Source organism: Gobio gobio (assembly GCF_949357685.1).
Source record: "Gobio gobio genome assembly, chromosome: 8".
Taxonomy (NCBI): Eukaryota; Metazoa; Chordata; class Actinopteri; order Cypriniformes; family Gobionidae; genus Gobio; species Gobio gobio.
Genome location: NC_137114.1, coordinates 37355040 through 37382540, shown reverse-complemented (window position 1 = coordinate 37382540; position 27501 = coordinate 37355040). Strand labels below are relative to the sequence as shown.

At 39.1% G+C, this 27501-nt stretch overlaps 2 protein-coding genes across 2 annotated transcripts in view; both read left to right on the top strand.

The window, feature by feature from the left end:
* The first annotated feature begins 1676 nt into the window (after positions 1 to 1676).
* On the top strand, positions 1677 to 23929 carry tmprss13a (transmembrane serine protease 13a). Its single transcript, XM_079823741.1, has 13 exons — positions 1677 to 2042; positions 6003 to 6183; positions 8347 to 8454; positions 8540 to 8719; positions 14252 to 14378; positions 14797 to 14889; positions 16775 to 16818; positions 16978 to 17140; positions 18066 to 18235; positions 18339 to 18437; positions 19157 to 19299; positions 22199 to 22354; positions 22471 to 23929. Exons 1-13 carry the CDS (start codon positions 2025 to 2027, stop codon positions 22483 to 22485), a joined length of 1497 nt encoding a protein of 498 aa, XP_079679867.1. The 5' UTR covers positions 1677 to 2024; the 3' UTR covers positions 22486 to 23929.
* The window catches only part of fxyd6 (FXYD domain containing ion transport regulator 6), a 26273-nt gene continuing 22689 nt past the window's right edge, over positions 23918 to 27501 (top strand). Inside the window, exon 1 of the mRNA XM_079823743.1 lies at positions 23918 to 24194. The gene's annotated coding sequence lies outside the window, so the exon portion shown is untranslated. The remainder of the gene's footprint in view (positions 24195 to 27501) is intronic.

The window sequence follows — 27501 nt, the reverse complement described above, 5'->3', positions numbered from 1 at the left end:
ATAGTCAGATAAACAGTTGTGTTTTCAGTCAAATCATGTGGATCGTAGTTTCAAGGTGGCTTTTGTTACTCTTTTGTTGATACAATAAATTTCTGCACATGAATACATTCTGTGCCTCATGTTCTGTGTTACAGCACAAATGCGAATGAAGTGATGTAACCTGCCTGTTGCCTTCATTATATTTTGCTCTTGTTTTTCAAGACTTCGTTGTTTGGTTTATATTGGTTTGAAAAAAAGCAATTAATCAAGGTTGTTTCATGTCTGTGCCTTTGTCATGAATAGATGTGTTAACAAAGAGTGTTTATCGACATATAACCATACTGTACAACCAAGATATTAATATAAGGAAGTTAAAAGAAATTCTAAAAAGTTATTGTTCCAAGCAGTTCCTGCCAGTTCAAAACCTATCCTTGACCAGAGGTGTATTCATGAGTTGAAAATAAGCTCACTGACGTTGTCGAATGGCTGAACACTGCTACCTTTGGCAGAGAGAGATGTTGAATTACAGCTGTCTTTTTGCCTCGTCATTCTCTCTTTGTGCAGTGTCACTTGAACATTTCCTGTTCGCTGTGGTGACTCATCTGGCACTGCTGTGATGATGTGATGATGATGAAAAGAATGTTTTCCATTTGACCACTGCTGTGCTGAAAAATGTTGTGCTTTAGTGATCCTGAAAAAAACAAAGATTACAAAATCGCAGAGATCTAAATCGTATTCAAAATATTAAATGGGTCCATTTTTCACCAATGTTCAAAAAATAACATTCATACATTTTTGCAAGTCCAAAAGCCTTCACCCTTTGTTATCCTTAAAGGGTACATAACACACACAGTTAATCTTGAGTACCTGTACTGCATCCTTCATATCTCCGAAGAGTCTTTAGATTTATAATATTTATAAAGGACAGATACGCTGTACCAATTTTTTCTGAAAACAGCTGAGCTTGTGCAGTGGGCGAAGAGACATGAGCACACACACACACGCTCTGGTTGATGTGCACATGCGCTCATCCGGGAGAAGTGACCATACAAGGAATTTCGCACTTTATGGCATCATACAGGGCCATACTTGGAAAAAAACTTTCCGAAACTTTTTCGAATCCTGAAGGAGTGTTTTTTATGATGAAATCATCATCATACATCCAACTAGTTTTTAAAAAAAATTGGTCCATGTTTAGCATGAGAATCCAACTCTTTAACAGTGTAAATAAACCAGAATGCATGAAGCATTAGACCCCCACCTTTAATAACCCTCTGTCGATCCGACTGTCCATGGGTGAAGATACAAAAATGCATAAGAAACATGCAAAACACGTCATACGGTGGACTTTTTGTGACAAATAAACTTGAATTTCTGGTTCCAGGTAACACATTGAATGAGTAAGCACAAATCATGTACATACACTACCGACATTATTACAACACAAAGCTGGCTGAAAAACACCAGTTATACTTAAATTATTACCCAACTTCTGGCCTGTGCAACTCATCTTGAAAAGATTGCTGAATGATTGGTTGGAATGATTGAAGTTTAACTTTTAGTCTATTTAGTCATATATATTTATCCAACAGAACTATTTTTTCCCCAAAGCATTAACTTGTAAACATGAGGGTGAAGTGTACACAGTGGTGTAGTAAATCACCATTACTTTACAATATGAATTAAGCCTGCCAATTGCAGAGCACTGATGCACTTTTGATAGCTTTCCAGCATGGAAGTCGTTTTGATTTGAACCTATTTTCAGCCCATTGTTTCCAGGTGAGCCAGAGGGGAGGTGAGAGAAGAGATGCAGGGCTCTGGTGTCGTGAAACTGGTCGGGCAGGTAGATGTGACAATGGCATTCTTACATTGAGACTAAAAGTGGGAGGATTAGAGGGCAGTCCTAGCCATGTCTTACAAAGCAGGTCAGGAATAGAAAAGAGGGTCTCATTTTTCCTTTGGGACTGTAGAGACAGGTTGAAATCCCGCCCACCCAAACACATAGACACTTTTGGATCTAACCATAGTCCTCACTCCTGTGCCTAATGGCAGACAATGACACGGTAAGGCACAATTGCAGAGTTTTGGCTGCTGAGTGTTTGGATTTATCTCAACTATGTTTTAATGTGTGTGTGACATGTTAAAGTTATATATCGTGTGGTTTATTTCAGTGGCCTCTTTATATAAATGCATTTGTATGGTTCTGGCTTGTATGTTGAGCACTTAAGGTACTTAAGCTGGTTCTAGGTACGAAGAAAATGTTAGTTTTGCTTTGTTAAAACAATGAAATAGGAATGACAAATAAAAATAGAGCTGTTAATTGGTTCAAACTATTAAGTGTGATTAAATGCATTAATGCATTACCAATAAATGACACTCATAAGGCAAAAAGTTGTGGAATTAGCATTTTCCACACATTTTCCATGTTTGGGAATCACTAGCTAAAATAAGCCCTATTTACTGAGCTATGACTTAATCAATAAATAATTTGAAATATTAATGCACTGGATGTACTTACAATAATATTCCATTAGTTAGTTCCATTATTTTAGTCCAATGCATTAAACATTAAGGCTAAAATTGTATTTTATTTACTTTAACAGCTAGTTTGCTGATAATTGCTTTATCTATAATTGATGGTCTTGCTATTTTGGATAATTGTAAGAGACAAACCAGTTCCATCACATTGAACTGAAAACAATCTCACTCTCTGTTTTAGCTTTTGTATCAAACACTGAAAAGTGAGACCTAAAACGCATCTCATTTGTCAAATGTTTAATTGTTTGAAGGCGTTTAAGCCCTAGAAGTCTGAGCTCTTTTGGGGCCCTTTAGAAGTTTTGACAAAATCTGATCAATTGAGCTGTCTGTATCACATGAAGAGAAAGGACTTGTTGTAACTTAATGCTAAAGAAGAATTAAAAAAGGTATGTTGAGGTAGTTGAATAACACTCATGTAGGATGAATGTCAGACAGAAACTTCATTCTGGACTGAAACTGGGGACAGTATTGTTCTGGGATGTCAATTTAAGACTCTTTCTAGACCAGGGGAGTTAAATATTACTAGAGTTAAGTAGGTTTAATGAATACTCGAATAAACATTACTGAAAGGTTTGTGCAAAACGCTCAATATATATATATATATATATATATATATATATATATATATATATATATATATATATATATATATATATATATATATATATATATATATATATATATATATATATATATATATATATGTTGACTTGTGTATTTACATGATCCCAAATGTTTCCAAGAATGTTTAAATCCAGCGAAATAAGCTATTTTAACCAGGATACGTCGCCTATCAATGACATAATTACCCTTGATTTCTGGTTTTATTTTGTAGAAACCATTGAAACACCAAAGACGCTTTAATATATTATGTGTTTTATTAGACAGGTGAGCAACAGTTTAGATGCATTCGTCGACAGAAAACTAATCATTGATATATAGCTCAACACAGTTAGTCTTATTGTTTAAATCTGGTTTTCTTGATTTAGAGAATCATGTTTTACCATGCTTAATATCGATCTAGCTGCAGTGTGCAACAAGTGTCTCATAGTAGCTGCCGAGCCATTTAAAGCCCAGAAAACTCGGCCCACATATGAAGAGTTCAGATGCAAAAGCCTCTAAAAGCCACTTCGGTCAAAAATGAGATAACAATACTGAGTGAATGCTCTCCGCATATAGTATAAGTTCATAAAATACTTTCACTTCAAACCCACTAAATCCCAGCCTCAGCCCATTCAGAAGTACCGGTACTTTGGTAGAAACCTAAACATTGGCGCCTGACACAAATGCTTATTTTAAAGAAAACGTCAGACGGACTTAGAGGCTTTTGCATCTGAAGTCTTCATATCAAATCTGGGCAGAGTGTGAAACATGCATAGCGTGTAATGTACAGTCAAGCCATTCATTATCACAAAATAAACACCAACAGGGTGATCAGGTCTATGACGTGGATTAGATGAACACTACCATGATGTTATCAATACTGTGGCCGGTTTTATAAACTGCTTTTAGACTAGTAGTAGTTAGTCATCTATTTTTTATTTATTTTTTTTCAAGACTGGTAATGACATAAAAGTCACATGAAAAGGAAAATTTATCTCATTAGAATCTGAAAGGTAAGACTGATTACCCATAACTAGTTGGTCAGAGACAAAATCTTAAAATAGCTATACGCAACTGGCCCTCTGAAGAGCTATCAAGTAATTTTTTATACAATCGTTACCTAAGTCATAACTAGTAATGTTATTAATAGTAAAAATGGTAAGTAGCAATTTTAGTAATGTCACCCTGACACTCCATGATTTTAGTCATGATTTTCCGATCTCTGACAGTTAATTGGTGCTCTTTCATATCAGTGACGATCGCTGCGTGTCAATATTCAAGGACTTTGTCTTTCACTCACATGACTTTGACCAATAGCAAACCACAACCATCCAATCAATTCCCCATGGACAAAATCAAGTCTACATTTTTATCTTGTTAGAGAAGCTGTTTCACTCGGATATACATCAAAATTGGCAAGAAAAGTCTATTGCAACTTCCATTTCATGCCAATTTTAAAGTTTTGTAGGGGCGGCATGAGCGACGGTTGACTATGCCGCGACTGACGAGTAAGAATCAAGTATTCCAATTAGCCACATGAACATAACTTTAGTATTAACTAGAAATACCACAACTACCCCCATAAACAATGTAGAAAAAACTATTTGAAAGAAAACTCTTACTTATTTTTCTCAAATTGAAATCCACACCCTCCAAGATCACAGAAAATCATCAAAACTATTGTTAATCTTGATTCTTTTGAGTCCAATTTCTTTCAATAAATCAGTTTGTTCACAAAGCAAACCTGTCCAGTTCTAGAGAGCAGCTCGCTGACTCAAATGATTTAGTCACAACATTAGAGGAAAGATTTTCAATTATTAATGTTTGGATTAGATTGGGACACTTTTATTAGCATTTTATTTGAAGCGTGTTATAGTGACCAGTCATCATTTGAACTTCTCATTTGTTATTCCTATAGGCCTACCTTTACTGAACTATTCCTGTAAAATAAACACTTCCTGTAATGAAATCCATCCATTCAGAAGAAAAAGAAGATTCTTTTCAACACTGCTGTGCTAACAAGGAAGCAATCCATTCGATTCTTGTGTGACCATACTGTCTAGGTTAAAAAATCAGCATGAAGACATCAACACATTGTCAGACACAATCTGCCTGCCTTTCCTCGAGACAAAGTCTTTCCCAGAAGACAGTGCCCGTTACAGAATACCCTGGTTGCATAATAATGGACTGGCAGTCTGAAGCAATACAATCAAATGGGTGAAAATGAGCAAGACAAGGAAATTAACATATAACTCAAGCAGTATGGTGTATTACAAATGGCAAACTTGTACAGATTGTCGATATAGAAGGCTATCTTGATGTAGTAAACAGTCAGTGCAAACACATATCCTCAGTGATCAGGTTTGAACCCAATTTAGTGACCAAAGAATCACATTACACTCTCTGTTTCAGGCTTTACCACATAAAATAATTCTTAAAAAATGCAGCAAACAACCACGATACAATCAATTCTTCACGGACAAAATCAAGTCCCACCCAACTTTTTTTTCTTTTTCTTTAATGAAAGAATTTAGTAAACAAAATTTGCTTAAAACAGGCACCAAAGTGAGTCAGTAACTCCTAAAAATAGAAGAGTAAAAAAAACAACAACAACTAGAAATGCAAGTATATTGACATATTTGTTATGGCATTTGACTAGAATGCAGAACTCAAAGAATCCTGTTGGGGAGTAAGGCATTTCAATTATTTAGGACAAGGCACACAAACAAGTTTTACTAAGAGCATTGTGCGGCATCTTTTGTATGTCAAAATGATTTTCCATCAACTTGTCAAACCACACCAACCATAATGGAGGTGATGAAAAAAGGGCAAGAGTTCTTTATCATTTCTAAAAGTTGTTTCTTTAACTTTCTCTTTTGTAGAAGGACCTTCCTCCACCATACTACTCTGTGGCAGTGGACCCACAGACCCCTCCTATTACCTACGAGGAGGTGATTTCTGAGGACAAATATAGTGTCATACAGAAAACCGTGCCATACTATGTTCAGAAGAATCCAGCACCAGTTCAGGTTCCAGCTGTCATCGTCACACAGCAAGTTGTCAGTAAGTACTGAATCTCTTCAGTTGGTGTTTCCCATTAAAAAAAAGGACCCACTTTATATTAGGTGGCCTTAACTACTATGTAAAAAATAAAATACCTGCATGTAATTACGTCTGTAATTAATTTCTGTAGTTACATTTGTAATTACACAGTTGACACTTTCCTTACACCTAACCCTACCCTTAAACATACCCATACCACCACACCTGTCCATAACTTTACCCGGTATTCCACCTCAATATCAGCAAAGGTGTTTTGCAATACAATTTGAACACAGTAAGTACATTGTACTTAAGGCCACCTAATATAAAGTGGGGCCGCGACTCTTGTGGCGAAAATTACATATTGTGCCTTTAATCGTGATGTTTTCTTAGGGGTATCTTTTGTCACCATGAACTGACGTCTCTGGGTTACGTATGTAACCCGGTTCTCTGAGAAAGGGATGAGACACTGCATTGTGGCATTGGCGCTATCAGCTTCCTTCCCATAGCGTCAATGCCATGGCACAGCGTTGAGTTCCCTCAAAAGGGAATGTCTCTGGGTTACGTATGTATCCCGGTACCCTGAGAAGGGAACAAGATGCTGCGTCATACCGTTGACTAGGGGTGGGCCATATGACCAAAATCTTATATCACAATATAAGTGATTTAATTTCACAATAACATATGGGACGTTCCATTTCAAGGGAACTCAACACTGTGTTAACGCTATGGGAATGAAGTTGACAGCATCAACACTAGGGGTGGGCGATGTACCCGTAGACATGATTAACTGGTAGAAATGTGTCAACCGGTCTCATCTCACAAAAGCTTATCATTTGCATATGTCTTTAAGCATTGCCATTTAAAAACAAGTGATTTTAACCAGAAAAAACAAGTGACTCATTTCAGTAAATGCGCGCTGTCTGAGAAATGGTTTCTAAACGCTGTCTGAGAGACACTGCTTATAAAGCGTGTGAGGACTGAACTGAGTGCTTTTTGCTGACTAATTGGGCTTGAACGGTTAAACACATACTTTTGTCGAAATGCCCATCTTTGAAAATATCCCCATAAACACAGTCATTTGTCTTAAGTGAATGTAAAAGGTTAAGATGAAAAATGCATGTGAGTCAGTGCACGATGCAGTGTTTATACATTTGATTACTTTATACAATTTATGTAGTATTTCTTTTTTTGAAGTCTTTCAGGCAGGTCTATTTCATTTGTGTCCGTTCTATTGTAGTTTGTGTTCCTATATGCTTGTAATTAGTTTCTAATTTGTTCTTATTTTATCACAGTTTCCTTGTCTCCAGCAAGCATGAGAGTATTTTTTTTCCCTTAGGCTAGTTAGTTTTTGTGATACTGAAATTGGTGACAAAAATTATGAAATTTCAATGGTATCAAAAATGTTGATATCATAAAAACCTTGTTTTAAGCTAAATAACTATATTGTGATTATACCGTGACACAGGATTGAGTTCCCTCAAAAGGGAACCTTGTATTATCATTAAATCTCTAATTGTTTGAAATATATATTTATATAAAAAAAAATCTTAGTGACCTTGACACACAGTCATGAGGATATACAAGGTCTTGTTTGTGAGGTTTCCTGTTTCTGGGTTTCTTGTTACATAAAAACAAGAGGGCTGGACGAAATGCTGGTGTCACCACACATGACACACATGACGTTTTATTAATTCTTACCCTTGTTCTTGTTAAATTGTGGCCATATTGTACTAATTTGTTCTATTATTTTAATTTGGTTAAATCATGCAGACGATTTAACTAAAATCATTAAGTAATGGTACAATATTCCTAATTCCTGACTGCAATTTCTTGTTGGTTTTTTAATAATTGTTTTAAAATAACAAGGAATGTTTATTTTTATTTGTTTCTACATTAAATTCTCCAGACAGTCATACCACCTAAACATTTTTTTTTTTACTTTAAACCCCACCAACAACAAACAAACAAAGGTTTGCCCGACCTTTAATTCAGAAATTGAAAATGTTCATCATAGACAAGGTATATTCGAGTCATTGCCTTTATGAATTGCATTCAAATATATTATTGAATAAATGAAAAGTCCTTGTCTCGCCAACAATTATACTGTAGTGCTACATACTTCTGATCATAAATGTGGGACATTAGTTTAGATGGATTGCTGATCTGTTCTTGTTCCTTCAGTTCCTCCAAAAAAGCAGGAGTCTTGTGGACGGAGTGGCAAGTGTTGGGGTGGATGGGTAGGTGCGCTGTTGCTGCTGGCTCTCATTGGACTGGCCATCGGGCTTGGAGGTAAGGGAGGGATCTGTGATGACAGGACACACCATTAATGCTTACTTTGTACCTAAACTTTTCTCTTCACTGCTCTCTCACTTAGTGCATTTCAGATCCAAGTCAAATTCTGTCCATTATGAGGAGGATTGCAAGGGAAAAGATTGCAAGGAACAAGAGCACGGAGAGCATGAGGACAAGAAGGGGTCTGACACCTGCTCCAACTCCTCCGTGCAGTGTGACGGCATCAAAGACTGCAAACAGAGCAGCGATGAGATAAACTGCGGTGAGCACACTCTCTAAAGCAAAGAGGCTGATTATCAGATATAACGTCTAAGGTTACGTATGTAACCTCTGTTCCCTGAGAACAGGGAACGAGCGCTGCGTCTAGCTGACGCTATGGGGAACGCCCTCGGCGTGACTGGTGTCTGAAGCTACTATCGAATCACGGCAAAGTCTTTGACCGACGTCAGCCCATGACGTCATCAACGTGCGACCCGGAAGTATAAAAGGGCGCCGTGCCAACACATACACATCTTCTCGTCTGAAGGGACTGTATGGCAGATAGGCCCTGAAGCATGGCAACGCGACGCAGCGCTCGTTCCCTGTTCTCAGGGAACAGAGGTTACATACGTAACCTTAGACGTTCCCTTTCGAAAGGGAACTCTCGCTGCGTCTAGCTGACGCTATGGGGAACGATATACCAACGCCGCCATGCTGAGGGGAGTGTCTGCCCATTGGCAGTGACAACTGTCAACTCAAGTAATTCATAGAAAAACCTGAGCGATTCCCCCTCAGGTCCTGGGCTGACAGTGACAGCACTCCCTACGGTCATAGCCCAAGCTATACAACTAAACGGAACCCTAACGCACTGCGTGGAGTTCCATCTAGACAGCTTGAAGGCCCGGGACCACTACTTCCAAAGAAGGGGTCCCTTCAAGGGAATGTGGCTAGGGGACCCGAAGGAACCCCAGCCAGTCACTACTCGGGAAATGTTCTCCCGAGTGCCACCAGGGAGGCCTGACCTGGTGCCCTAAGTGTTATGGACACTTCGGTTTAGCCAACCCTGTCTGTTCAAACAGAGCCTCTGGATGGTGCCCAAGGGGCGTCCAAGCTAAGGGACTGAAACACAGGCAGTCTTACTTAGCCCGGAACTCAGAGACGGGTTATCCAAGAGAGCAACACTCAGCGTAGTGCTTTTCAACCCTTGCTATCGAGGGGAGTCTGCCTGCTCAAATCAAGGATCTACCAGGTGCTTGTGTTTCAAAGCAGTAGGGAGGCCGAAAGGGCCTTAATGACTGATCTAACAGGGAGGCATCATGAGAGGCCTACGACCGTCTGACCAGGCTCAGGCGGCTGAGCACTCATAGACGACCCTCATAGAGGGGAGCAGCTGAGCCTGCCTGGCGAGTAACCTCCAGCTGTAAGCCCAACTACCACAATTTCTCACAGAGAACTGGTAATCAAAGTGCCTAGCTCAGGAACTTCAACTTCAAGGAGGCCCTGTGGGCCTACTACTTGATAGCGGGTATTCCAGGGAGGCCTATAGAGGCCTACTACCTAACCGCAAGCCATGCTGGAAACCCAAGCATCCAGGCTCGGGACTCCGTCCTCAGGGAGGCCTTAGTGAGGCCTACTACCTGACAGCAATACCGCCTGCTGAGGTTACCCTTGTTTTCTCAAGGAGGCCTATGGAGGCCTACTACTTGACAGTCAAGCTACGCAGGCTAGTCGGGCATCCTGTTTAAGGAACCCGTCCTCAAGGGAGGCCTATTTAAGGCCTACTACCTGATAACCAGCCTTTAGGGAGGCCTGGAGAGGCCTACTACCTGATTGCAATACGTGCTAAATGACTGGGTCCCAGGAACACCTCAGGGAGGCCTGATGGGGCCTACTACCTCGTTCGAGTGACCACCATCTGGGACTCGACAGTCAAGCTACGCAGGCTTTTCGAGCATCCTGATTAAGGAACTCGCCCTCAAGGGAGGCCTATTAAGGCCTACTACCTGATAAGCAGCCTTCAGGGAGGCCTGGAGAGGCCTACTACCTGTTTGCAATACGTGCTAACTGTTTCAAATGACTGGGTCCCAGGAACACATTAGGGAGGCCTGATGGGGCCTACTACCTTGTTCGAGTGACCACAATCTGGGAGCTCACCCTCCGGGAGGCCTATTGAGGCCTACTACCCGACAGTCAAGCTACGCAGGCTTTTCGAGCATCCTGATTAAGGAACTCGCCCTCAAGGGAGGCCTATTAAGGCCTACTACCTGATAACCAGCCTTCAGGGAGGCCTGGAGAGGCCTGCTACCTGTTTGCAATGCGTGCTAACTGTATCAAATGACTGGATCCCAGGAACGCCTTAGGGAGGCCTGATGGGGCCTACTACCTCGTTCGAGTGACCACAACCTGGGAGCTCACCCTCAGGGAGGCCTATTGAGGCCTACTAGTCGACAGTCAAGCTACGCAGGCTATCCGAGCATCCTGATTAAGGAACTCGCTCTCAAGGGAGGCCTATTGAGGCCTACTACCAGATAATCAGCCTTTAGGGAGGCCTGGAGAGGCCTGCTACCTGTTTGCAATTCGTGCTTAACTGTTTTAGATGACTGGATCCCAGGAACACCTTAGGGAGGCCTGATGGGGCCTACTACCTTAGAATTTAACAGCAGGTCTTCAGGGAGGCCTGATGAGGCCTACAACCTGCCTCTGGGAGTGACCACAATCTGGGAGCTCACCCTCAGAAAGGCCTAGTAAGGTCTTAGAGTTAACAGCAGGCCTTCAGGGAGGCCTGATGAGGCCTACAACCTGCCTCTGGTAGTGATCACAACCTGAGAGCTCACCCTCAGGGAGGCCTAATAAGGCCTTACAACTAACAGCGGGCCTTCAGGGAGGCCTGATGAGGCCTACAACCTGATAGCCGCCAGGCTAGCTGTCCCGATGCGCACATCGGTACATACCTCCAGTGAGGCCTGGTTGAGGCCTTCCAACTGAAAACGCGCCTTGTTCAAGAGGCCTACTGAGGCCTACAATTGACAGCCGACCTTCAGGAGAGCGTTTTTGCCCCTCTTTAACCTGATAGCCAGCTAGGCTAGCAGTACCTTGATGCCTCAGCATTGGCACCTGCCTTACTAGAGCCTCCGATCTAAGTGGTACATATTACCAACGGTGGCGGTGCCTCAGCAACGCGCCTCCTTCATCCACATCCCAACTGACGCCTCAGCATTCAGTCGTTGATGAATACCCAACTCTATACAGGAAACCTGGGGTCTGTAAGAAATACATATTTTTAGTGTAATACACAAAAATGACCACTCTCACCTGCGGCATGCTGAGCGAAGACTCATTGTGCGGTTCTCACCACCATGTTCTACCGCCCTTGAATGCCTGAAAGGGGCGTTCTCACTGAGCAGGTCCGGACGGGCCGTCAGAACATAGTTCTACTCATCATGGGCCCGCCTCAGGCCTGATGTAAGAAGTGCCTGGGTAAAAAATCATTAAAAGACATTAAAAAGGAAAAAGGAGAGGGCTAGGATGTAACCGCCCTCAAGGGAAGTGATCCATCACCAACGCCGAGAGCGTTGGTCCTGGATCACCTCCCTCAGATCCTTTTTCCCCCCGGGAATCCCATCTCCTCTGTGCCCTGCTCCTCCACGGAGGGGGGGGCACGAGAGTAGACGCTAGCTCTCTGGTCCTGCCTACGGTCCTCAGACCGTGAAGGACCAGGTCCCGCCTGCCTGGGTGGGGGCGCGGATCTCAGCGGTATGCATGTCTTAAATGCCGCTGAACGCGCCTTCGCCTCCCTGAACTTTCCAACCCCCGCCTCAACGGAGGTGCCGAAAAGTTCAGTCGGCGAAACGAGGAGAAAGCCTTTCTCTTTCTCCCCTATATCAGCCAGGCTCAGCCACAGATGCCTCTCCGTGACCACCATAGCCGCCATAGAGCGGCCGATGGCAGAAGCAGTCTGCTTGGTGGCCCGGAGAGCAAGATCTGTGGTGCGGCGCAGCTCAGCAACCGCCTCAGGGGACAGCCCGGCCCCCTGGTCGAGATCCTCCAGCAGGTCCGCCTGGTACGCCTGAAACACCGCCATGGTGTGAAAAGCAGCACCAGCCTGACCCGCTGCCGTGTATGCCCTTGCCATTAAAGCACAGTTTGAGCTCTCAGTGTTGATGCCCACGAAATGCGAGAAAAGTCTGCAAACTTTCCTCGCCAGTCGGTAGCCTCAACACATATCCATATTCCCCTATCCCCTCGACATCAGCGAAGTTAAACGCTGATGCTGATGAAAATTGGGTCGAATATGGATTCTTCCATGCCCTCTCGATCTCTGTAAGAAGATCAAGAAGGAATGGAAGGCTCATCTGAGCTGATGGTTTATGGCCAAGGAGAAAACGATTGTGCAATCTACCACGAGCGATCTCTCCTCTAACGCGCCAACATGGCAGCCGCAGCCTGCCTGCAGTACGTTCCATAACATTCATCAGCTCAGCATACACGGTCAAGGTGGCTGAGAGGATTCATACCACTCTCACCAGCCATCCCTAAGAGCACTTGCTGTTTAGTCTCGTTAACCGCCAGATCGTCGCGACGATCGGCGAGCTGCATCTGAGAACCCATGATGTATGCCAACGCTCAGCCTCAGCTTGAGCGGGACAGCATCATCCAGTCCCAGATGCCAAACTTTCTTCCCTCAGGAAAAAAGCCAGACTAGAGTGGAGCGATCTCAGATTGAAAACCGCTCACACTCACACACAAACAACTTCAAATGAACTTGACTGTGCATGCTCTTGATCCCAGGCAGTAAATACACACTCGTGTGTATTAATAATTGAATTTGTTTTACCTTAACTCGTATAGCAGTTCAAACAGACAGTCCCTGAAGACGAGAAAGATGTGTATGTGTTGGCACGGCGCCCTTTTATACTTCCGGGTCGCACGTTGATGACGTCATGGGCTGACGTCGGTCAAAGACTTTGCCGTGATTCGATAGTAGCTTCAGACACCAGTCACGCCGAGGGCGTTCCCCATAGCGTCAGCTAGACGCAGCGAGAGTTCCCTTTCGAAAGGGAACTGATTATACAAAGAGATTATTGGTTGAGTGTTTTGGATAATGGTTGACATGTCTTGATAAGAAAGCTAGATTTGAAGATTAGCCAGAAACTGTATTGGTCTGCAAAAAAAAAAAAATATTACAGGACACAGTAAAGCCTCTATTTATTGTGTTATGAAAAGAAAAATGGTTGTTAAAAACTACACTGCAAGTTGTTCCGCAAAAAGCAAATATATCTAATCCTCTTTAAAACAGCACTTGATACATTTGATCTAAAAAGCATAACAGTTACATCTGATTAAAAAAAAAAAAAAAAAAAAAATTTCTTTGTATTGTTTTTAATGTTAAATTTAGTGTGGGGAATCTAAAATTAAGCTAATTGGAATGTTAATTAAGTGTTATTGTTAACTAAAACTAAAACTATTTTTATTTTTTATTTTCAGCAATTAAACTAAAATATAAATATTACATGAAAAACGTAAACGTAAAAAAACAACAATACTGAAATAAAATTGAAGTACTAAAATTACTAAAACTAAAATGTAAATGTATATTTAAATAAGAGCCAATTTAAAATATTATTAAATACTGTAATAGTACATAAATTATACTAAAATAACACTGATTTATTATATATTGCTGAAAACCAGTCTTAATATCTTGCAATATCTCAAGTATATTAAAGTAAACAGATATGTTTACTGACAAGACAAAAAAAAAATAGTTATGAAGATGCAATTTCATTGTTTAAAATTCCTTTTCCCATATTCTCAGTGAGATTCGGTGAAGGTGGAGTGTTGCAGGTCAGAAGTGCTCAGGATGGTCGATTCCTTCCAGTGTGTTATCAAGGCATGGATAAGAGTTATGCTGACCAAATCTGTGAACAACTGGGCTTTGAAAGGTAAACATATTTATCCATCACTTACAAGAATAAAATTCTGCCAACATTTGCTAGGCCACATGTCGGTCCAAACCCGTATGACTTTCTTAAGTAGAACACAATATAAAACATTTCAACCCTCTTGTTCAGCATAGGGTCCATCAACCTTCATAGAGCACCAAAAGCAGCATAAAAGTAGTCCATATGACTTGTACATTTATCAAAATATTGTATTCTGTGTACCATGATAGAAAGAAAGTCATACAGGTTTGTAAAAATAATAGGTGAATAAATGATGACACATTTCACTTCAAGTAAAATCTGTAGGGCATATGTACATTAATGCATCTGAACTCAATGGCCAGATATAACCAAAATGAATCTTGTTCCAACAAGGACTATTTTAATATAGCTGTTGTCTTGTGTTTCTTTCTCTTAGGTCTTTTGCATCAAATCCAGTGGATAGCAAGTCCATAGCCCTTACATTAAAACCAAGATCAGCCAAACTTATACAGGGTCTGGTCAATGTCAGGTAAGACCTGATCAAATCAGAGAAGATTGTAGATTAGTAGATTAGTGTCCCAGATAACACAATTATGTTCTAAAAATATTTTTGCTAACGTTCCCATTAAGTTATGCAAAAGTTATTTCTGAATGTTCAAAATGTTTTTGTAATGTTTTAAATACTTTTTTCTTGGTTATAGGAATTTCGAGGAAGCATTTTATTGTATCATTCTTCAAACATAATGGGAACATCACTTTTTAATGTTCTCGAAAGTTTCTGAAAAAAGTTGTAACATTTTAAACATGTTAGTCGAACATAACTAAATGTTTTGAGAACATCATTAAAGACCAAATAACTTTGAAAGTCATATATTGTTATTATATTATTCCGGGCACTTGTGATACAAATACAGTGCCTGCTGCACTATTTCAGTCACTAAAAACATATTTATTTAAGTACTTAAAGTTCCTTAAAGGGTTAGTTCACCCAAAAATTCTGAACCCCCATAGACTGCAAAGGTATTACCACTTTCAAGGTCCAGAGAGGTAGTAAAGACATCATTAAAACAGTCCATGAGATTTAAGGTTCAACTTTTTTTTTAAAAACTCAATTTTTTTTAAAATAAATAAATAAACAGTGCAGTACTTCTGGGTTCTACGTCAGAATGCCGGGTCTGTATTGGGCGACGCTGTTCACGTGAGGTCCACGATGCATGTGTGTGATGCTGACGGAGCTGGCCGATACAGAGCCGTCAATCTGGCGTAGAACCCGGAAGCGCTGCACTGTGTTTACAACGTGAACAGCATCAGAGACTGACACGGAAGAGAAGAAATTTTTGAATGAAGTCATTCTTTTTGTTTGTTTTGTATTCTCTTCACTTCATAACATTAAGGTTAAACCACTGTAGTCACTTGGACTATTTTAACTATGTCTTTACTTCCTTTCTGGGCCTTGAAAGTAATGATTAAGTTGCAGTCTGTCGGGGACAAAAAGCTCTTGGATTTCATGAAAAATATCTTAATTTGTGTTCCAAAGATTTCGGGGTAAACTAACCCTTTAACATACTAAAACAATGATATTAACTCTTTGTCCTCCAGCCTTTTTGATAATTATTACAACAATTTAATGGCTCTCAAAATATTCAGTTTTTTGTTTAGTTTTAATCAAAAGCACACATTTTATTGTAGTTTTGCGTATTCTTTTTTTTATCACACTTGAATGTGGCTAAGTTTCATAATAAAAGCAAAATTTTCAACAAAAAACTGAGAAAATTGCACAGTGTGCATATGCAATGCTTTTATCGTTTGTTTCTGCTCTTTTTTTTTCTGTGTTTTGATCCGGAGATTCAGTACTCATTCAGAAGATGTATAATAGTGCACCCTACCGTATAACAGTGAAAACACGGAAAGCCAGAAAAATTCCATCAATGGCAGGGAAAGAGTTAAAAGATCACATTCAGTATACACCTTATTTATGATGAATACTATACAGGCGAAAAGATGAGCCCGGAATATGCGCAACACGCTAAAGCGTTTTCTTTGTAAAGGTTTCCTATGGTAAAACTCTTATGACGTTTATATTCTGGGTTCATCTGCTTGCCTGTACATACCATACAGTACATCATCAATAAGGTATTGAATTTGGTCTTTTAATATCACTGTCATTAGTACAAATCTGGTCAAAATGGAGCAAAGCCTTGTTTCACCCTCCAGGTTGGCGTTCCTATAAGGGTGTGACGGTGTGAAAACTATGAATTAACATTTTTGTTGATAACTTTGAAAGAATCTTTCCAAAATTTTGCCCAGAGTTCTGAGAATATTCAGTTATCTGGGATAGGATCTTTTTTGTTGTCAGGTTAATAATTCTCTCAATAGTACATAATGTCTTTCTCTCACCATTTTTGTTTGTTCAGCTCGGGCTGTTTGGACGAGAAAGCCGTCTCACTTGAGTGCACAGGTAGAAATTTGATCTCAGTTTACATCAAATTACTATGACATACAACTGAGTGATACATCACAGTTAGCCTTCAATCATTGTTCACTCCATTTGCTAATAAGTGACTGTTTGGATGAGTAAAAGGATCACCCTTCTCACCCTTTTGTATTTTTTTTTCAGATTGTGGCAAGCAGAAAAGTACCTCTAAGATCATAGGGGGCACCGCCTCTAAGGTTGGCCAGTGGCCTTGGCAGGTTAGCCTGCATTACAATGGAGGCCATGTTTGTGGTGGATCCCTCATCTCTCCAGACTTTGTTGTGTCAGCTGCCCATTGCTTCCAAAGGTTGGTTATTAGGCAGGGATTGACAAAGTCATTGTTTTTATCCTTATTCAGCCAGAAAAATTTTTTTTTCTGAAAATGATTCCAATGATATAGTTTCTCTGTGCTGTTATTGTTGTGGTTGGATTCCGCTATTCTTTTTAATTTAGAATGATTTTTAGAATAATTTTATCATTCACCCTTCATTGAATGTACTCAAAAGGTTTCCCTTGTGATCAAAAGTTATAATGAAATTTTTTAAACAAGCTAATGACTTTTGATAAAATTAGTCTATTCTGGTCTTAATAGGTTCCTTGGGTCATGCCGAGAACATAGAATTGTGCCATAGTCAGCTGACTTCCTGTACGCCATTTTGATTTTCTTTGAAAACCTATTGTTTCAAACTCCTCCTAGACCGTTAGTCCGATTTCAGCCAAATTCGAGAAAGATTATCTTCAGACTGTGCCGACAGAAGTTTATCGATTTTGTGTTGATAGACAAAACCATTCTCATATACCGCATCAACAAAATGTATGGCATGATGCCAAAATGACTCTGAGGCTGTTTTTCTGCTATGTGTTGGCATATTATAATTGTTACCTTCTGACCGCACCACATCAATTTGGTCTCAGTGCCACCTATTGGTCAAAAGTAATAAAACATTAAATCAAATTACTAGTCAGATTATTTATAATCTTTCAGCCATTTTGTCTAATTGCTGCTTAATTGCTGCTTGCAGCTTTATTTCTCATTAGTTATCATGCTTGTTGTAAACAGGCTAGACACCCGCATGTGTGTTGCTAATGCAGTGGTTTACCAGTTAAGTTACAGGAACTAACATGTTATTTGGCAAATGTTTATTAGCTGCTTTGAGTGTTCAGACATTTTTTTTAATCAATTTATGTCATTACAATATTAAAATGTGATTTTCTTTTTGTCTTGATTACAGCTCAATGGCGAATTATGGAAATTGGCGTGTTTATGTTGGGACTATTTCCCAGAATGCCCTTCAGATTCCATACCTTGTGAAGAAGATTATAGTGAATGAGAATTACAACAATAAAAACAATGATTATGACATCACCTTACTGAAACTCGCCAGTCCTGTTGCTTTCTCCAGTGAGTTGGATTCACTTAATGGAGTAGTTCACACAAAAATTTTAATGTTTGCATTATTTTTTTTCTACAGTAAAAACATTTAAAAATTCTCTGTCACATACAGATACCATACAGCCAGTCTGCCTTCCTACATTTGACCAGACCTTTTCTGATGGATTAGAGTGCCAGACAACTGGCTTTGGGACAACACAAGAGGAATCAGGTACAGAGAGATAAAAATGAGAATGAACAAAAACGGTAGAGGGAAAGAAATGGGACAAAGAGTAACAACATGTATTATTAATAATTTACCTAAACAGAACAAAGTTATAGAGCATACAACATTTAGTGAGTGAATATCACAAATCTGGTCAAAAAAAGAGAGAGAGAGAAATAATAAATACAATTTTGCATTAAGAAAATGAAACATAAAAAAGATTTTTTTTTCCCATATAATATGACTTGTCCTGAAATTAGTATCAACACAAAAAAGTAGTGTGTATGTATTGTGTGTATGTGTGTTTGGGGTATAATTATTATGTATATATAAATGCACACACAAGAATGAATATACTTAAGAAAATGTGTTATATTTATAAATAAAATATTTATATGTATAATAGTATATATATAACTATAACTATTGCTATATAGTTATAAAACTTGTGTCCAGATAGGATAAATTTAAATTATAATCATCATTGAGAATAAAGAGAATTACTAATAAATTAAAAAGAAAACATCTATAGACATTACAGTAAATAAGAAATATTTATATTTAAAGTCATAAAAATGTCACAAAAATGTTCTTTATGCAAAATATGATTAATACATTTAACAATAATAAGCTTAAATAATACCCTTTTTGTGTGTGTGTTGTCTTCTTTCAAGCTTTTTAGCCGACCTGGACCTTTAACTGTGAGTGTTTCCTTTATTCCACAGCGCATGCCTCTACAAGCCTCATGGATGTGGCAGTGAATATCATTGACACACGTGTGTGTAACAGCAGTCAGGTGTACCGTGGGGCCATCACTAAGAATATGATGTGCGCCGGCGATATGAATGGGGGCCGGGACTCCTGTCAGGTAAATCTACCATTGTGTCCATAATACTAGATCACCGAGTGACCTCAGGCAACTACATTATTCACTGGCCAAGTCTTGCCCAGTGTTTCTTTGTCTCATGACATTGATTTATTCTCGTGTTTTGGCAAATGCTGTATGTTGCTGTTCACAGTGCTGCAAATATGTTTTATTCAATCAAGCATTTATGCAAACATGATTTGCTTTAGGAACTATTTTATATACAAATTTTAATAGGTCACATTTTATAAAGAGAAGAAGCTGTTTCTATGTACACTATATTGCCAAAAGTATTGAGACGCCCCTCCAAATAATTGAATTCAGGTGTTTCAATCACTTCCATGGCCACAGGTGTATAAAATCAAGAACCTAGGCACGTAGACACTTCTACTAACTCTCTCAGGAGCTCAGTGAATTCAAGCGTGGTACTGTGATAGGTTGCCACTTGTGCAATAAGTCCATTCATGAAATTTCCTCACTACTAAATATTCCACGGTCAACTGTTAGTGGTATTATAACAAAGTAGAAGCAATTGGGAATAACGGAAACTCAGCCACAAAGTGGTTGGCCCTGTAAAATTGGGAGTGGGGTCAGTGTAGCTGCATTCAAGCCTTACATCACCAAGTGCAATGTAAAGCGTTGGAGGCAGTGGTGTAAAGCACACCGCCAGTGGAGACGTGTTCTCTGGAGTGAAGAATTACATTTCTCTGTCTGGCAATCCAATGGATGAGTCTGGGTTTGCCGGTTGCCAGGAGAACGGTGTAGGGTTGTTTTTCAGGGGTGGGGCTTGGCCCCTTAGTTCCTTTTAATGCTTCAACATACCAAGACATTTTGGGCAATTTCATGCTCCCGACTTTGTGGGAACAGTTTGGGGATGGCCCCTTCCTGCTACAACATGACTGCGCACCAGTGCACAAAGCAAGATCCATAAAGACATAGTTTGGTGTGGAGTGAGTTTGGTGTGGAGGAACTTGACTGGCCTGCACAGAGTCATGACCTCAACCTGATAGAACACTTTTGGGATGAATTAGAGTGGAGACTGAGAGCCAGGCCTTCTCGTCCAACATCAGTGCCCATGACCCAACAAATGCACTACTAGAAGAATGGTAAAAAATTCCCATAAACACACCCCTAAACCTTGTGGAAAGCCTTCCCAGAGGAGTTGAAGCTGTAAACATGTGCATGTAAAGGCAGGCGTCCCAAATTTTTTGGCAATATAGTGTATATATAAAAAAAAAAAAGTGTTTTAAAGGTGCACTATGTAACTTTTCCATCCACTAGAGGCCGCCTGTTCAAAACAAAGGCGTAGTTTGACGTCAAGTTTGAGCGCAGAATCTCGGGACATGTGGTCTTCACCTCACAGCCGGTGGGAAAGAATCGGGATAGGACTTGGGCCGAAATCATGTTCATGGATGCGATTATTAAAGGGTTACTTCAGCGATAGCATTAAGCTTTGTATCAGTAGAAACCCGGTAGTTTATTCAAATTATCTTACTTTCCCCCCTCATGTCCCCCTGAGACGAGAGAATTATGCATTTTATTTTTGGAAAAAATCCTCCGATGACGCAAATATCGCCATTTTGCGTCATGTGAGGATTTTTTGGCAAGAGGCTAGAGACTACAGCCAGTAGGAGCTAGTTCTGCCTGTTATCAACCCGCCCATAGGGGAGGGATCTCACTCAAAGAATGCTCAGCTCAGGCATTCATAAAGCAGTGCAGAGCAAAGTGAGTGTTTCAACTTTTCAATGAATTCCTATGAAAGTTATGCAAGTCCTATGATCTGAAAACGCGCATGACTGGACACACGTCGTTCAATGACTGCCGCGCTTACCTCAGCTCTTCGCTCTTGTGATGAATGAGATGAATTCGTTCGGCTCACTCACACTGAACGAAATTATTTTATTACTATGAAAATCAAAACGACGGCGGGGGCGGTGTCATGGTGGGCAAGTGATGACCAGTGGCCGTGGCTTTGGGAGTGGCCTTGTTGGGCAGCGAAGCAAGTGCATTCTGGGAGTTGTTGTCTTTCATCCACATGAGACAAAAATAAATGTTCTGTCTTTCCTCAGTCTAGAAGTCACCAAATTCAAAAATAACTTCACATTTCTACTACATAAATGACCCAATTTAAATACACATTCATCTTCCCAACGGTGAAGTACCCCTTTAACGTTACTGTGGTATGAAGCTGAGCAGGAGCGAGTGTTGTGGAGCTGAGCAAGGCCGCTGGAGCGATTAAGATGAAGGCAACACATGCCTTGCGAGCAGCGGGACTTTTATTATGCCACTGTCGCCGGTGCCACTTCCGCTTTTCCGTTATGACATTACTCTGCTGCTGTGACAGAGAAAAGTGTTTCTGCAAAATAAAACCGGAAACCGAGGGTAATGCAGATGACGCCATTGACAGGCGACTCCCTCACACGTCCCGGTTCCTTGGTTAAAATAGCAATTTCTCACGATTTACAAATTGTTGGAAACATTTGGGATATTGTAAGTACTCAACTGAACAAAATGTATAACACTGGCCTAGTGGTTTTTGGATATTTTACTGAAAAAATGTTAGTGCTCCTTTTAAATGTTTTAAAGTACTATGTTATTTTGGTAAGGTATTCATAATGTATTATATCGTTTCATATGATCAACCAAAGTTAAAATGCATTATATTTGCAGATTATTTGTTACATCTGAAATTGGTTGCTTGTTATGAATTATACTTTCTAAAGGTGTGTTCTGTGAATAGATCTGTATTATAACTGTGGACACATTACAAGGCATAATTAATGCATTAAAATACTTTTATAATGCATTATATATAAAGGCTTTAAGTTAAATGTGACTGTTGTTTGTTCACAATGATCTGAAGTTCCATTCACTTTCTCTCCGTCCTTGTTGTTGGTCTCAGGGCGACAGTGGAGGTCCTCTGGTGTGCAAGGGAGGTAATGAACGCTGGTATCTGGCCGGCATTACAAGTTGGGGAGTAGGTTGTGGAGAAAGACAAAAACCAGGAGTATATAGCAGAGTGACCAGCCTTCTGCCCTGGATCTACAGCACGATGCAGGTAAGCTGGACAACATGAGTCCAAGTAGTTCATAATATTGTCCTTTTAAAGCCTATAGGTATATGCTCAGTGCTTTCTCTTAACCTGTCTCTATCTTGTGTCATCTTAAATATTAGCAAGAGAAGCCCTGATGCCTTTCTTCTGTATGGTGTGTCCATTCCTGAGAATTTAAAGAACAACAATGGACACAGGACAAAAGATGAGAGTGATGCACTTTGACATGGGACAATGTTGCAATGTAGCCACAATTGGACAAAGAAAAACACTTTATTGATTGCACTTTCTTTTACAAGAAACTAATAAAACAACTCAACCTGGGAAAGCAGAGCTGCAGGCGCTGAAGTCCATGCAGTCGCCTTCTGTGCTTTCCTCGTTCTTTTCTTCACATTTATACTGCTGAATCTGAGCCTCTGTTGCCTTTTTAACTCTATCCTTGCACTGATTCTACAGAAATATCGGGAGTGTTCTACAAATATGTATTTATTAACCAAAGGGGTGTTACATTTACTTGAAAATCAGTGTCTATGAGCTAAGATAAAATGTGATTGTATTGTTTTATCTTGTGTGAAGGTTCCGTCCTTTTCTCTCTGATTCAAATTGTTTCTTTATAAATCATGCCAAAAGCATTTACAGTTTGAGCTTTATTTTTCAAAGTGTGATACATTTAAAATGTGTCCACCATTTTAAGATAGAAATGTTAAACGATTTATAGAGTAACATCCAGTGGGGCAAACTACTGAACCTTTGTTGTCCAATTCCGCCATTTTGAATTGAAAATTCAACATTTAAGTGATTCATGTAATGACGAGACAAAAAAAAGTATAAGATTATGAGTTGATGTATTTTTCAATGCCTTTTCTGAAGTCAATAGTTGTGTCCATACAGAAACTGACTTTCAATAATAAATCCATGTTGAGGAATATCCCACCAAGTGGAAAATGTTAAAACTTTTTCCCTTATGTTTCTCCTAAAACACCTTATTAAAAATAATAATGATAGAGAAAACAGTTGCTATACAGTTACTTCCAAAACAGCTATAAAATGAATGTGGATAGATCATTTGGTCTTGGAATATTTAATGAGAAATGTTTGCATTTATGAATATCACTTTAACAATGAATAAGAACCTTGCATGTTGTGCAATGGAAATGTTCAATAAAAGGTTCATGGAACCATTGGTGTAAACAACCTTGGTTTTTAAGAGTGTATTGAAATCTATGACTGTTGATTGTCTTTGGTATCTATCCAAATTTAAACATTTTTCTCAACAGACGTTGAGAAATATTCTGAATGTGAGATTACTGGGGTCTTTTTCTCAAGAGGAGCAGAAGTGCTCGATTTACGTTGCATTTAAACTGTTTACAAGAAACAACAAGGATAATATATTTAATTTGTGAGAACGTAAAAAAAATACTCCACATCTTATTGGGGAGTCACGAGGAAAGGATATGCAGACTTTTGGATATACACTGAAGGCTTGTGTTGAATGGTTTATAAAATCCAACCAACCAACGCGTGCGGTGTCCATCATTGCGCGCGTGGCGGGGCGGGAACCGAGAGAGCGTGAGAGAAGAGACAAGGGACAAGCCAACAGTCAGTATATTTATATCAGAAAAACAGGAGGTGAACATTGTTGGCAGCCATACAACATCAAACGCTCGTTTAAGCGGATTTTGGTCCATCCATAACTTTTCGTTACATTTCACAACGCCAAATAATCCACTTAACAGACAACGGCTAGAGAACCCGACAGTCGCGCGGATCGTGTCTGTCAATAGGAAGCAGCGTTTGCCCCACTGTTGCTCATCCACTTACAAGTACCCTAAGGAGACGAGACGAGGTAGGGTATGAAGTCACTTTTCCAACTAGGGCGTGTGCTGTTGTTTAGTCTTGGTGCTGTTGCATGCTGTTTTCTCATTATAAATGTGGTATTTTGGGAACGGCATGCGTAATTGCTGGCTTTAACTCCAATGACATCATCAGTCTAAGTAATGTAAACACATTTAATAAATGGACTGTGCACATATATTATTATTTTTTTATGTGTAATACAGGTTACACATAGCAGAAGTGAATACAGACTTCCAAATTAATTATTTTACGGATATTAAATTAATGCATGGATACAAATTGCTGTAGAGCGCGCCGTTGGTTCGCGAGGGTGTGTCCGAATTGCGTTGTTGCCTCATTAAAGCGTTAAATAACTATTCACATGACCTCTATAGATCATTTATGTTATGTTTCGGCAAATTATTATCTGAGCTATTTATTTGCATAATAATAAGGAAAATGTGAGAATGTGTTCCTGAGCAACTTCTTCCTCCGAAATGAGAGGGGAAATTGTGATGGCGCACGAGTTTAATTACTGAGAGGGAAATGTATAAGAGCGTGGGATAAAGTGTGGGGAAATTAGCTTTTAGTATGCATGCTGAAGGAAATCCACCGGTTGGGAGGGGTCCGGCGATGACCACGACGGAGCTCCGCGCGCGCACAACAGGTGGCGCGTTATCTTCGGCAATAATCGATGCATTATAATCGGAAGGCGTAGAGTAAATGTGCTTGGAATGCTTGATTATGATTGGTCGGCGGTTAAACATTTCTAAATAATGACCTTTATGACATTTCTACTCAATTCAAATTGCATGTCCAATTGTTTATTTGATAACTGTGTATTTAATTGGGATAATGTGCACTCCCAAAACAAACCCTTTCATGGTGATATAAAAGATAATCGTTATTATTTTATAATCATGATTATCTAACTGTGCATTAATTATATTGGGTCCTATATCAATTGTATCTGGTGTCCTGCATTTATTATTTATTTCGATGACGTGCCATTATGTACCGACTTGCGTTTTGATTTCTAAATAGTGTCTGATTTGCCAGAATGTTTGGGCGAGGAGTTGCCCTGGAGCTACCACTTTATACATCACAGATTTTCTGCTGTCCGTCAAACAATGATAGCCATCATTTTCAGTTTCTAGGTTACCATCATCTCTTTCAAAACTACAGCCAGCTTTCTGTACTAATAATCGTAATCACCTGACGGATTCAGTTGCCATAGCAATACTTCTGCACCCTGGTAGAGGCGCGTCTGGCAGCGCGCCAATGAAAGCTTTGTTGTCATGGATACAATTTACCCTCGTTGTGGTTGATCAAAGGCTAAAGGGTGTCACCTTAAATAGTCAATGATGACCTATTGTTCACAGGAAAATGTTATGCATTGGACTGAAATCCTAGATTTGTTACAATAAATCTACAAGGCTAAATTGTATTCTGGGGAAATATGGTAAGTCGGCTAAATACGAGTGAAATTGCATTTGACAGCTGGTGTATGAATCAAAAATCATATGAGCTTACAAAAAAAGGTGAAAATGCATGTTTTGTAGTCTTTTGTATAGGCCTGACATTTTCTGTCATCAACACCCCGCAGGCATTTTAGTTAATCACAACGGAGTCAGATATTATTTGGCACATAAAAACAGAGGGAGATAAGGAAAGGGAAATAGGCACAGCGGGCAAATACTGAAGTCCGGGCTGGATATGAAATTATGAAACGCAATGTCATAATTTTAATGGGAAAACAATGTTGAATATAATTATTAAAAAGAATGTATAAATAAGTGCATATAATGAACAAATGACCAATAAATTGCCTTACCATAGACTGTGAAAATAATATTATATTAATGGACAATATATATATATATATATATATATATATATATATATATATATATATATATATATATATATATATATATATATATATATATATATATATATATATATAAATAATATATATATACTTGCACGGGACAAATAGATTTTTTTGAAGGGGCAAGTGAAAGATAATTTTACTTGCCCGACCGGACAAGTATCCTGATTAAAACGTCAAAAACAAAAATATATCTAGGGATTCACCAAAATGCAAGAATGATTCTGCATTCATTTAGTGTAAGTGGCGATCGATAGTTGATAGTAATATATAATGTATAATGTACTGAAGGTAACAAGGCAGCGCTGTTGACACTCGCGCAGCCTCTCGAGGAGAAATCACAACAAATCAGCGCCGCTCAAACAAGAAACTCAGTTAACATACTTCGGTAAAAATTCAAAATGTGTAGTTTTTATATGTATAACATATGATACAGTTAAGCAACACCACACGAGCAAGAGTACTGTTTTCCTGAATACCACCACGATTGAAAATGTGACACTGATTTCATATGACAGTTCCATAAACAATTAATTTACATCAAGTCATTTTAGTTTACATCAAGTCACTTATATTTTAGATGCAATATTGACTGTTTTTGTTCGATTTCAGCAGCGAAAATAGTTCCAAACAAAGATCCCAGGAGAACCATAACGCATCTCACAGCAACAGTGTGTTACTGAATGATTCAACGTTTTGAACGAATCAGTGCCAATCAATGACCTGTTCATATAAACGACTGCCTCATTCCTGAACGAATCAGCCGTTTGAATGAATCGACTCAATGATTCACTCATTAAGACCTGCCGCCACCTACTGGCAGTTTAGTTTCATCTTTAAACATTCTTTCCATCTTTTCTTATTTGTATTTTAAAACAAATATTTACAACAATCTCATAACATTATTTAAAACAGTTGTAATTTTTCAGTATAAATTATTTAATTTGATTGGTAACATCCCTATAGTGTCTTAATCTAGTTTAATTTATTGATCAAATTTAAGAATAAAAAATTAAAGCTAAAGCCTATGGGGAAAGAATATGGGGAAAAAATGCAATTTATAAAAGGTAAAAATATCACAAATATGCAGATTTAAAATATTTCAAAGCTGATTGAACACTGGTGAGAATATTGCTTCAGTGTAAATTACACACACACACAAACACACACACAAAAGTAATAAAATACAAATTTCAAGACAAGCACATTTTTTACTCGGACAAGTGAATGACAGAATATATATTTATATATATATATATATACACATATTACTACATATAACATCAATTTACATACAGTACAAATAATGCCAGGGGAGAAAGGTAAATACATACACATGCGTGTGTATGTGAGAGAGAGAGAGTGTGTATTTATGTGTATATATATGTGTATATATATATCCCACATTCTACCTAAAATATACTAT